The sequence below is a fragment of the Pogona vitticeps genome, chromosome W (genome assembly GCF_051106095.1).
Source record: "Pogona vitticeps strain Pit_001003342236 chromosome W, PviZW2.1, whole genome shotgun sequence".
Classification (NCBI taxonomy): domain Eukaryota; kingdom Metazoa; phylum Chordata; class Lepidosauria; order Squamata; family Agamidae; genus Pogona; species Pogona vitticeps.
The window spans coordinates 3,424,811-3,437,998 of NC_135798.1; the positions used below are offsets into that span (position 1 = coordinate 3,424,811).

At 42.8% G+C, this 13,188-nt stretch overlaps 2 protein-coding genes across 2 annotated transcripts in view; both read left to right on the forward strand.

The window, feature by feature from the left end:
* The window catches only part of LOC144585017 (uncharacterized), a 231,824-nt gene that overhangs the window by 9,684 nt on the left and 208,952 nt on the right, over positions 1 to 13,188 (forward strand). The gene's annotated exons all lie outside the window — the stretch shown is intronic.
* Positions 7,629 to 8,888, forward strand: LOC144585042 (uncharacterized). The gene is given in 1 exon segment (XM_078382481.1): positions 7,629 to 8,888. A coding segment is annotated over 1 exon segment (1,260 nt).

Below are 13,188 nucleotides of genomic sequence, written 5' to 3' on the forward strand. Positions count from 1 at the left end.
GATTTTGCAGGCAATAGGGACTGATCATTCTGAATCCCTCCCTGTCTCGTGTAAAGGCAGTTCTAAGGAATGCTTTTACCACAGAATAGACTTGGTGTATGAGTGCCAGTGGGACACCCTGGGTGAGACAAGGACTCATCTCAATCCAAATAGGGGTACATTGGACTTATAACCTCTCTATTCCGGCTTTCAGATTCTCTTAGGAGGACTGTTGAAGCTTATAACATCCAAGAACCCGCATTGGGGCGAAACCACATAAATGCATGGAATGTGGAAAGAGCTTTAGTCAGAGCTCCTGATAAGTTAAGAAGGCATAAGGAGCTCATTCAATTTTGTGCTGGTTTCCACTGGAAAGAATAAACAACAAAATGCTGAAGTAATGCAAAACAGAGAAAAAAGAGAATAAATGGAGTACATTTTGAAGTGCCTCTTGTGATGTCATCTTCACTCTTAAGTTGCGTGTTCCCGTGTCCCTGTCGGGCACACCTGTTGGACATGATCTCTATGCTGAGTGTTCATGGCTGTAAAATTCAGGTTCTGTTTGCTTTGGCTTATTTTATATAACTTTACAGCATGAATGTGGGGTATTTGCTTCTGTAGCCGGGATTCAAAAAAAAAAAAGTTCCAGTATTGCTGCACAATGTTGTGCCTGTGTTGCCAGCAGGAGAAAAAGTTGCCAAGCTTCCCATAGGAGAGGGCAGCCTGAATATTGACAGCAGGACTGGGAGCAGTGAAGATGGTCTACCCAGGACACTCTCTCTTCTGTTCACTGCCACCCACACTTGCTGAAAAACAGCCATGACCTTTGAACTTGGGTTTGGGAGAGAATCGGTGGACTGTCAGACTGTCAGCTTCTGGGATTTCCCCTTGTGGGATGTCACTCTGTGAACGGTAGTGGTGCTGGAGGACTCCTGCTCCACCTCTTGGCCACTGGAGTGTACAGAACATATGAGTGTTTGCTCACGAGTCCACTCTCAGCCTGACCACCCTTAAGCAAAGGGGCAGCAACGAATGCTCTGCCTGACCTGCTTTTATACCAACTTCAGCCCCTACAATCCCAGGCGCCTGCCCGTGGCTACAGCAGCCTCAAACTTTCCCAGTGAATCAGCTTCAGGGTTTTGGCTGACCTACACGCAGTTTGTTTCTCTGGCTTTCCTATGTGAGTACGTTGAAGAATTAAATTTACTGAATTTCTCAGTGACCTGATCTATACGAACATTTTGACATAAAATTCCTGTACGTAACCTCCACCTCCTAGCTTCTTTATAATCACATGTACCCTTAAAATTCATATTTACCAATATGTGATCTGCTACTTTTATTAACCCTACGTCTGTCTTACAAACTCTAAATCACAATCACTAGATGCAAATATATATAATCTATCCTAAAATAACATAGATGCTGATGAATAAAAAGTAAACTAATTTACATCTCCTTTCACTTCTCTCCAAAAATCCTGCATGTCAGTTCTATTTATCAGTTTATTTCATATGATAATATTATACCTTGTTTCATTCTTGGTAGGGTTTAATTTATCTTCCTCTTCATCCATTAACATTTATCTTTATTTATCAAGACTTTAAACCATTCCATTTTAGCATCCTATCTCCATTTGGTCCCATACTCTGATGACATACCCCAGCAAAGCAACACCCAATTTTCCTTTAAAAAAACCCTAATCCATAAACCCTCACTGCAACATTTAATAATATTTCCCCTCTCTTTTTGGCAGGATCCTACCTGGCCACGGTCAAGTGCAAAGTCCTGCACCTTGGAAAAAGAAACCACTTGCACACTTGGCTCAGAAAAACTATGAGCGAGAGGGATGTTGGAATTGTTGTAGATCTCAAGCTAAATATGAGCCAACAGTGGCTTTTTATTAATCCAGGTTCTCCAGCTCTTCCTTCCCTTTCTCTTTTCATGGGTTCACCATTTTCAATATATTTATGGATTTGCAATGCCTTTAAATAAAGTACTGTACAGTGGAAGAAATTTGCAAGTAAACCATGGAACTTTTCCAGTAAAACCTCAATTCTAATGAAACCCTCTCCTTGTATTTCTGAGTAAGCTGGCTGGATAGCTCTGTGGTTTAAATATCTGGTTGCAGAACCAGAGGTTCCTTGCTGTGTCTCCCACGGATAAGGTCAGCTTGTGTGGCCTTTGGAAAACTGCAAGGTCCCAGAACCAGGGAATGGGGAACGACTTTTGAGTATTCTCTACCTAGAAACCCCCGAAAAAAGGGTTGCCATCAGTCAGAATTGACTTGATGGCCCATGTTTAATAGTATTTTGGATAGTGGTTAATATTAATCAACTATATTTTCCCGTCACTGGCCCTTTGGGAAGTATCAATTCAGGCAAGGGGAGTCCAATGTTGTTTGCACAATACGGCAAATTTTTCAAATGTTGCCAGTCAAGCCTTCAGGAGACATATGCCTTTCAAAGGAGTCAAAGACAGAGCAAATTTTTGGTTTGACCTCCAGTTAGATTCTGCTCTCTGCTATATTCTCAAGACATCTCCTTTTTTCTCTATCAGGTAACACACGATGGCCAGAATTATACTTCTTCTGGCCCCGAAAACAGTCAAGGGTGAAGCTGGGAAGAAAAGCTTGGAAAAACCCATGAGCTAAAGGAGAAATGGCTTAAACGCCTGAAGTGTGGAGAAAGATTCAGACCAGTGCCACTAGTTCAGTTTAAAGAACTCACCCTGGGGAGAAATGATACAAAAACAGTCCCGATTTGTCACAGATTTTACCTTCATCCAAACAGCTGCGGTTGGACTCATATTTTTCACCCCGTCCTTCAACACCGACTACAACACCGTCGTCACGAAGAGCTCCTTCTACCAACATGGCCCAGAAGGACCATATCCTTTCATCTACTCTTCCTCCCAAACAATCCTGTACCAAGCAGCTGCCTAGTGAGAATTCTCTCCTGGACTGTGATGTTATAGAACTTGTGAAACATTACTCTACATTAACTGCAAGAACGGTTTCCCAGATTTTTTCTCAGCTTACTTTTCTTACAGATTTCTTAAAGGGCCCACGCCCTAGTTTTCCACAGTCTCCATCTTGCCTCCATAGAACATCGGACAAACCTAACTCTGACGTTTGCAAGGCAATTCCTCCTTGCCTCCTTCCTGATGGATGTCTTCCTCAAGCTCCTCCTAAATCCACAATGCACTTGGTCTATGTTCCTTATGCTGCTGTTATTACAGTCTGTCCCCCTAGCGGTTTCACAAGCTGTCCACGCTGGTCTAGAACCTTCCTGGCGAAGAGACATCTCGCCTTCCTTTTAAAAGTGAATACCCGGAACATCGATCTCTCCAGGATTGAGACTTTGTCAACATCCTATCACTCAACTAGACTACTGCTGACCTTTCATTCGAATTATGTTCCTGGGATGCTATTCTCGTCTGTGAACCTATTACGACATTGGGGTATTACCCCTCACCGCTTCTTCAAGAATACCATCACTGCCAAGCTTATTTCAACGAAAGCTTCTCTGCAATCTCCTTCCATTGGCGCCTCTCCCTCGCCCAAGAGGACAAACTCGTCTCGAACTCTCAGATCTATTCACCCTCCCTCGGATTCCTTGCTGCTTGCCTTTACTTCGCCGATCCCTCCATCTCCAACGAGTGATGAAGCACCCCATGCCTCTAGGCTGATGGACCACCTGACATCTCCCTTGATCCCCTCTTCCTCCATCCTGCAACACTCCTCTATTTCTCAGGAGAAGCCTCAAGACCTCATCTCAGATCTCCAGCCGGACACTGTGTCTGCCTCAATCCAACTGGAAGCTTGTGACTGCCTTCCTGCATGCTCCAATCCTCCTGCTGCTTCTCCTCCCCATATTCCCCTATCTCCCGCATGTATTGTCAACCGGGGTGCCTCAACCAGCTCTTTCGCATTGGTCGACGCTATGTCCCAGAAACCCCCTCCACTTAATTTTGATTTTACCAACCTTATTCCTGCACTAGATGCTCCAGCCTCACCCTCTGACCCTGCCCGTCCTCTAGTCCCTGACCCCATTCTGCCTTCTGTGAATTCCTCCCCTCTTCTAGACTCTAACACTGCCTCCTGCAGACTGACTGTTCCCCCCCTGGCCCCCCCATCTCCCCAACCCTCCCTCCAACTGATCTCTTGGAATATAGGTGGCTGGAGAAAAAAAGCCTCGGATAAAGATCTGCTTAAGTTTCTCTCTAGCTTTGATATTATTCTCCTACAGGAGACCTGGTTATTAGCCCCTCCATCTATCCCGCGTTTTTCTACTTACCATCTCCCGGCTGTTAAATCTAAATCAAGTGGGCGCCCCTCCCCAGGTCTTTGTTGCTTTTTTAAACCCTCCTCCCTATTTAACCTCATTTCCATCCCTTCCCCCTCATCCTATATTCAAATTTTCCTCCTTCAGTACGGCGAATTTAAAATTCTACTTCTTAACCTTTATTTCCCGCCTCCATCCTCTTCTCTGAATAGCACCTGGATGGAGGTAGAGAATCTTTTCAATCTTAATCTGGAAGCTAATCCATCTGCCCATATTTTGATCTTGGGGGACTTTAATACCCGGTTAGGACCCAATAATTCTGCTCTAACCAAACAAATAAATTTGGAGTTTGATGAGTCGTTTCCCCCCTGGCTCAATTGCCCAAGGACTTCCAGAGACAAGATTATCACTCCTCATGCTACCTTTTTAATCAATCTCTGCCTCAACCTTCATATTGCCATCCTCAATGGCACATGGGGTAAGGACATTCCTGGGGAATATACCCATCTTTCTATTAGGGGACCAAGCGTAATTGATTACGCCATTGCTTCTCCAGCCCTCCTCCCTTTTCTCTCTGATTTCTCTGTTGGAGCCCGTGCCGACAGTGATCACTTGCCTCTTCTTTTGTCCCTAACCTTTCCCTCTTCGCTTCCCTCCCCTCTAACCCCCCCTTCACAACTTTCCTCCCGTCTTAAATGGTCTCCTAAAACAGAAACTGACTTCTTTTCTTGGACTCTACTACCAGAGATTTCCAATCTTAACCGTACCATTGCTACAACTGACTCTATCTCTACAGCTATTACCTCCTACAACACTCTTCTTGACTCCTTAGTTATCTCTCTTAGCAGTCCAACTAACCTCCCTTCTCATAACCGAGCTACCTCTTGGTTTGATTCTCACTGTTGGCAGGCTAAGAAGCAAGTTAGGTCCCTCTTTCACTCCTTCCGCCTTAACCCTACCCCAGCCTCTTTACATCTCTACCTTATTGCCAGAAGATCCTGCTTATTATTCCTAGACTCAAAAAAACATCTTTCCGCCCAACGCAAGTGGTCTGACCTGCTTCAAGCAATTCTATCACATAATTACAAGTCCTTCTGGTCTCTGGTTTCTTCCTCCACTACTTCCTTTTCTCCCGATCCTTCCTCCTCTATCTCTTTGGAGGTATGGATAGCCCACTTCTCTACAATTTTTTTCTCCCCGAATTCTAACCCCTCTCCCGATTCCTCACTGCAGGCCCTCTCTGATTGGCCTCCCGTTACCTCTGATGAAATATTGGATTTAATCAGCTCATTGAAATCTGGTAAGGCTCCAGGCCCAGATCAAATCCTCACTGAGATTCTGACCAGTAACCCTCACTGGTGGTCTCACTACTTGGCCAATCTCTTCACTTTAGTTAACCACTCTGGTATCTTTCCCAACTCCTGGTTAATTTCCACCCTGATCCCAATATTTAAAAAAGGTGATCCCTCCCTACCCAGTAACTACCGTCCAATCAGTCTTTTATCCTATATTGGCAAACTCTATTCAAAACTTCTTCTTTCCAAACTTTCTGCTTGGGCCTCTTCCATCAATCTTCCGGGGAAAGAGCAAATAGGCTTTCGCTCTGGAGCCTCCACCCTTGATCACGCTCTTCTTTTGTCTCATCTAGCAGAAAAATACTCCATCCACCATAAATCTAGACTGTTCGCCGCTTTTGTAGATCTTCAAGGTGCCTTTGACTCCGTTAACAGATCTCTTTTATGGGACAAACTATCCCAATGGGGCATTGACCCTCGACTACTCTTTCTGCTTAGGCGCCTTCATTCTTCAAACTCATGCCAGATCCGTCTTCCAAACTCCAATATTCTGTCTGATAGGTTTCAAGTCAACAGGGGTGTCCGTCAAGGGTGCATATTAGCCCCCTTAATGTTTAACTTGTTCTTAGCAGATCTTCCCCCTTTCTTATCTAAAGCTGCCAACTCTTCCCCTTCTCTTAATGGTGCCCCTCTTTCAGTCCTCCTTTACGCAGATGATGCAGTCCTGCTCTCCCTTTCCAAAGCCGGCCTGCGTCTCCTTTTAGCCAAATTTCAAGATTACTGTTCCGTTAATGATCTTTGTATAAATTCCTCCAAAACAAAAATAGTTGTTTTTTCTAAATCTAGTCCTTTGTCCTTTTGGTCAGTCGGTACACACTCCTACCAGCAAGTGCCAACATTTAAATACCTTGGGCTCACTTTTCACCACAAACTAAACTGGACTCCACATAAAAAACTGGTTATTTCCACATCAACTACCCAACTCAATGCAATTTCAAAATTTCATTATCTTTCGGGCAACCAATTTATCCCAGCAGCCATGCATATTTTTCAGTGTAAGCTCCTATCCCACCTTTTTTATGGGGTGCCCATCTGGATAGAGGCCGTAAACCATGACATTGATTCCATTGCTGCTGCTTTTTTCAGAAAGATCTTAGGTGTTCCCAATATGATCCGCCTCTCCACCATGGTACTCGAATTGGGAACCCACCTTCCGTCTACCCTTGCCTGGGTTACCACCTTCAAATACTGGCTCCGCATCCATCTCCACTCTAACTCTCTCCTTTTTGATCTTCTTAGTGATTCTTACACATCGAAATGGTTCCAACTGATCGATTCTAAACTTCTCTCTTTAGGACTGAATCTAGAATCCCTTTTCGATCTTGGATTACAACAGGCCCATTCCTTGATCAAACACAAACTTTGGCAGCTCGAGTATGAGACACTTTCAGCCGATTTGAACCCCACCTGTTCTCCCCTTTTTTTCAGTCTTCCTCCTTCCCTAGGACGTCCTTCCAACTACTTCTCTTTACTGACTAATCCTGACCAGAGAAGAGCATTTATGCAAGCTCGTCTGAATATCTTCCCATCGGCGGTCCATGTAGGCCGTTTCTCCAAGATTCCCCGTGCAAATAGGCTCTGTTTCTTCTGTCATACTTTACCAGATTCCCTGGATCATATTTTATTTCACTGCCCGGCTCATTCTTCTTTGAGAAAGCTCTGTCTTGAACCGTGGCTTTCACTTTTTCCCAACTCCCTAGTTTTTTTCCTGAGCGATTCTTGTCCTTTGATTACATCTGCCGTTGCTGGATATCTATTGGAAATTTCTATTTTAACCCATAATCTATGATATTCCCCGTTGCTTTGAGAGTATTTTTCACCTTACTTTTCCCTTTGATTATTGTTTGTTTGTACCTATGTTTTCCTGTCGTCTGTTCATATGCCAATAAAGGTATCGAAATCGAAATCGAATCGATACAAAAACATGAAATGTGAAAAGAGTTTCAGCGGGAGAAGAAATCTGCGTTCACATCAAAGGACCCATACTGGGGAGAAACCACATAAATGCATGGAATGTGGAAAGAGCTTTAGTTGCAGTGGTAACCTTACATCACATCAAAGGACCCACACTGGGGAGAAACCATATAAGTGCATGGAATGTGGAAAGAGCTTTAGTCACAGTAGTGACCTTAAGGTACATCAAAGGACCCACACTGGGGAGAAACCACATAAATGCATGGAATGTGGAAAGAGCTTTAGTCACAGTGGTGACCTTAAGGTACATCAAAGGACCCACACTGGGGAGAAACCACATAAATGCATGGAATGTGGAAAGAGCTTTACTCACAGTGGTCATCTTAGGATACATGAAAGAACCCACACTGGGGAGAAACCACAAAAATGCATGGAATGTGGAAAGAGCTTTTGTCGCAGTGGTGACCTTACGACACATCTAAGGAAGCACACTGGGGAGAAACCACATAAATACATGGAATGTGGAAAGAGCTTTAGTCACAGTGGTAATCTTAGGTTACATCAAAGGACCCACACTGGGGAGAAACCACATAAATGCATCGAATGTGGAAAGAGCTTTAGTCGCAGTGGTGACCTTACGTCACATCAAAGGACCCACACTGGGGAGAAACCACATAAATGCATGGAATGTGGAAAGAGCTTTAGTCGCAGTGGTAATCTTAGGTTACATCAAAGGACCCACACTGGAGAGAAACCATATTAATGCATGGAATGTGGAAAGAGCTTTAGTCTCAGTGGTTACCTTACGTCACATCAAAGGACCCACACTGGGGAGAAACCACATATATGCATGGAATGTGGAAAGAGGTTTAGTCGCAGTGATGCCCTTACGTCACATCAAAGGTCTCACACTGGGGAGAAACCACATAAATGCATGGAATGTGGAAAGAGCTTTAGTGACAGGGGTCAGCTTAGGATACATCAAAGGACCCACACTGGGGAGAAACCACATAAATGCATGGAATGTGGAAAGAGCTTTTCTCAGAGTGGTCAGCATAGGGTACAACAAAGGACCCACAATGGGGAGAAAACATATAAATGCATGGAATGTGGAAAGAGCTTTAGTCGCAGTGGTGACCTTACGCCGCATCTAAGGACCCACACTGGGGAGAAACCACATAAATGCATGGAATGTGGAAAGAGCTTTAGTCAGAGTGGTAACCTTAGGGTACATCAAAGGACCCACACTGGGGAGAAACCACATAAATGCATGGAATGTGGAAAGAGCTTTAGTCTCAGTGGTCACCTTAGGGTACATCAAAGGTCTCACACTAGGGAGAAACCACATAAATGAATGGAATGAGCTTTAGTCGCGGTGATGCCCTTAGGTTACATCAAGGAACCTGCACTGGGGAGAAACCACATGAATGCATGGAATGTGGAAAGAGCTTTGTCATGTTTTACCATTTGTTTTAAAAAACGCCGGTGCTTCATTTCAGAGGATAGACAAGCTTTTGCATGGTCTTACATTTGCTAGTGTTTATCTTGATGATATTGCAGTTTTCAGTTCTGATTTTGAATCTCACATGTCACACATTGAAAGTGTGTTGTCTAGAATCCAGCAAGCAGGATTGACAGTCAAAGCGACTAAATGTCAGTGGATGCAGGGAAAAGTCATGTACTTGGGTCATTTAATTGGACAAGGAGAAATCCAGCCTTTGCAAGCCATAAATGATTGGCCTATTCCTACAACTAAAAAACAAGTTCAATCCTTTTTGGGCCTATTTGGCTATTAAAGAAAATTCATTCCTGATTTCAGTTATTTGGCAACGCCTTTGACGGAGCTAACTAAGAAAAGACAGCCTGTCAAGGAAAAATGGACACCTGAGTGTCAAGGTGATTTTGAAGCCTTAAAGGCAAAGTTTAGTGCTGCACCTATACTAAAATCACCTGACTTTGACATACCATTCATTCTACAAACAGATGCTTTAGATTTGAGTCTTGGAGCTGTACTGTTACAGAAAGGGGAAGATGGGATTCCTAATCCAATCTCATATTTCTCCAGAAAACTCTTAGAAAGAGAAAGAAATTACTCAGTTCCAGAAAAAGAGGCCTTATCTATTATCTGGTCTCTTAATCTTCTTAGGCCTTATCTGTGGGGATGTAAATTCACTCTGCAGACAGATCATAGAGCTTTGGTTTGGTTGCAGAAGATGAAATCTCACAATCAGAAATTGCTGAGATGGCATTTGGCATTACAAGATTTTGATTTTGAAGTTCAGCACATTCTTGGAAAGTTGAATGTTGTGGCAGATGGTCTTTCCAGAATGTATTGTGAAGATCAAGATGTGACAGACCGTTGAAACACTGTTAATGTTTCACTGTTTCACTACTGATATGTTCCTGAGCACATGTAGAGTGCGTACTGTATTGAGTATTACTAACATGACTGTTTTTCTATTTTTCAGATAGTAGAAGTGCTTAACCTAAAGAATGTATTTACATGTTGCTGTTAGAATGTTTTTCTACCTCAATGCTTTGCTAGATTAAATGCTATTTTGAATGTGTTAAAGTTCATCATTAGTATTTGCACTATGTAACCAGCTAATTACTGCTTATTATTGTAATTAGTAGCCAAAAATGGAAACTAGATTTCCTGTTTCAGATTTTTGGAACTCCCAGAGGTGGCATGTCATGGTTTAGGTTATTAAGACTAAAATGTGATTTACTAATGGGATTTGAAGTCATGGAATTTTGTAGAAGGAATCCATATTGGTCTGTGTTAGCATAACTGGATGCTTCGCGAAGCTGTTTCTCCTAGAGCTAACTGGAATTTTCCATGAAGCTGCCTTGGCCAGAGACAATAAGGAGCCAAGACACATCATCAGGACAAAGGACAACAACACCTGCACATCCCGTGGGAAATGAAGGTGGAGTGTGAAGAGACAGCCCTTTATGCTGATTGGTTAACATCACAGAACAGTGGAGAAGAAGGGTGGTCCCAGCATGAAAGAAAAATGGCGAATGGAGACGGAGAGAGCTTGGATTTTTGGAATGATTTTAGTATTGATTTTAGGATGGAGTTTTGAGTTCCAAATGCTAGTTTTTGCTGTTATGCTAGGATGTAGTTCAGAGAAAGCATACAGAAAAGGGGACTATGCCTAGCTTACTTTCTAAGCTAGTTTTAGAGTTTTTTATTTTATTTTTGTAGCTGGAATTTGCTAAGATTCTAACTGCTGTTATTCATGGAAATCTACTGGAATCCTATGCTTTTGCAACAAACTGAATATCTCTAAATTCTTTATTTTTCTAATAAAACAATAATTCTTAAAATCCTAAATTTGGTCTCTTGAACAGCAAATCTGAAATACTAAGTGACAGGCCACAGAGATGCTACTTGAGTCCATTACCACCGTGAGTTTTGTTTGTCTTGACAGACTTTAAAACTCATGATTTCTAGCTTTGGTTGTTCTCAATTAATTGCTCATTAGAACAGACTTGGGAAAAGGGTAAGTGGTACTGCCTGGCTGGGTTGCCTGGACTCTGCTCAAATGTTTTAGGAGTACACTTACACCTGGAACCTCTCTGTTCAAGCATCAGGTGTTCTTTTAGAAGCCCCTGGGTGCTCGCAAACTTTATTCAGAGTGGTAAGCTTAGGTTACATCTGTCATGATGTACAGTAGGTTATTGAAGCTAGAATGTAATTTCTAAATGGGATTTGCAGTCATGGAATGATGTAGAAGGAATCCATTTTCGGTCTGTGTCATTTTTACTAGAAGCATCGAGATGCTGTTTTTCTTCACAGCCAGCTAGCAATGTTATCTTGCAGTTAGCTTGGCCAAGGCCAAAGAAAGAGCCAAAACGTAGGGAAAATGGAAACAGCACCTGCAGTCCCATGCGAAAGGAAGGCGGAGAGAGAGACGAGCAGTCCTTTGTCCTGATTGGTGAGCAGAGTGAAGAGAGAAGAAGGGGGGTTTCTTATGGGAGTTTCCAGTATTTTGCTAGGATGTAGTTCTTAGTAGGAGAATGGAAAGGAGGGCTCTGCCTTACCTATTCCTTATCTAGTGAGTATTTTTCTTAGATAGTGATTTTATTATTTTATTTTTGTAGCTGGAGTTTGCTAAGTTTTTAATTGCCTTAGTTATGGAAATGATTTTGAATGCTATGCTTTGCAATAAACTGAATTCAACTAAATCTTTATTTTTCTAATAAAACAATTATACTTAAGAACTTTTGTTTGGTGTCTTGAACAGACAACCTGTTACCATACTTAATTTGATTTTCTAACAGGCCACAAACTATGGTGCTTTGAGTCCAGTATTTTCTTGAGTTCTCGGAGTTCTGAATGACTCTAAGACTCATGATTATATTTTGGTTTCTCAATGATTTTAAATTGGGAATAGACTTGGTGTATGAGTGCCAGTGGGACACCCTGGGTGAGACAAGGACTCATCTCAATCCAAATAGGGGTACATTGGACTTATAACCTCTCTATTCCGGCTTTCAGATTCTCTTAGGAGGACTGTTGAAGCTTACAACATCCAAGAACCCGCATTGGGGCGAAACCACATAAATGCATGGAATGTGGAAAGAGCTTTAGTCAGAGCTCCTGATAAGTTAAGAAGGCATAAGGAGCTCATTCAATTTTGTGCTGGTTTCCACTGGAAAGAATAAACAACAAAGTAATGCAAAACAGAGAAAAAAGAGAATAAATGGAGTACATTTTGAAGTGCCTCTTGTGATGTCATCTTCACCCTTAAGTTGCGTGTTCCCGTGTCCTTGTCGGGCACACCTGCTGAACACTTTGGACATGATCTCTATGCTGAGTGTTCATTTCTGTAAAATTCAGGTTCTGTTTTCTTTGGCTTATTTTATATAACTTTACAGCATGAATGTGGGATATTTGCTTCTGTAGCCGGGATTCAAAAAAAAAAAAGTTCCAGTATTGCTGCACAATGTTGTGCCTGTGTTGCCAGCAGGAGAAAAAGTTGCCAAGATTCCCATAGGAGAGGGCAGCCTGAATATTGACAGCAGGACTGGGAGCAGTGAAGATGGTCTACCCGGGACACCCTCTCTTCTGTTCACTGCCACCCACACTTGCTGAAAAACAGCCCTGACCTTTGCCTTGGGTTTGGGAGAGAAGCGGTGGACTGTCAAACTGTCAGCTTCTGGGATTTCCCCATGTGGGATGTCACTCTGTGAACGGTAGTGGTGCTGGAGGACTCCTGCTCCACCTCTTGGCCACTGGAGTGTACAGAACATATGAGTGTTTGCTCACGAGTCCACTCTCAGCCTGACCACCCTTAAGCAAAGGGGCAGCAACGAATGCTCTGCCTGACCTGCTTTTATACCAACTTCAGCCCCTACAATCCCAGGCGCCTGCCCGTGGCTACAGCAGCCTCAAACTTTCCCAGTGAATCAGCTTCAGGGTTTTGGCTGACCTACACGCAGTTTGTTTCTCTGGCTTTCCTATGTGAGTACGTTGAAGAATTAAATTTACTGAATTTCTCAGTGACCTGATCTATACGAACATTTTGACATAAAATTCCTGTACGTAACCTCCACCTCCTAGCTTCTTTATAATCACATGTACCCTTAAAATTCATATTTACCAATATGTGATCTGCTACTTTTATTAACCCTTCGTCTGTCTT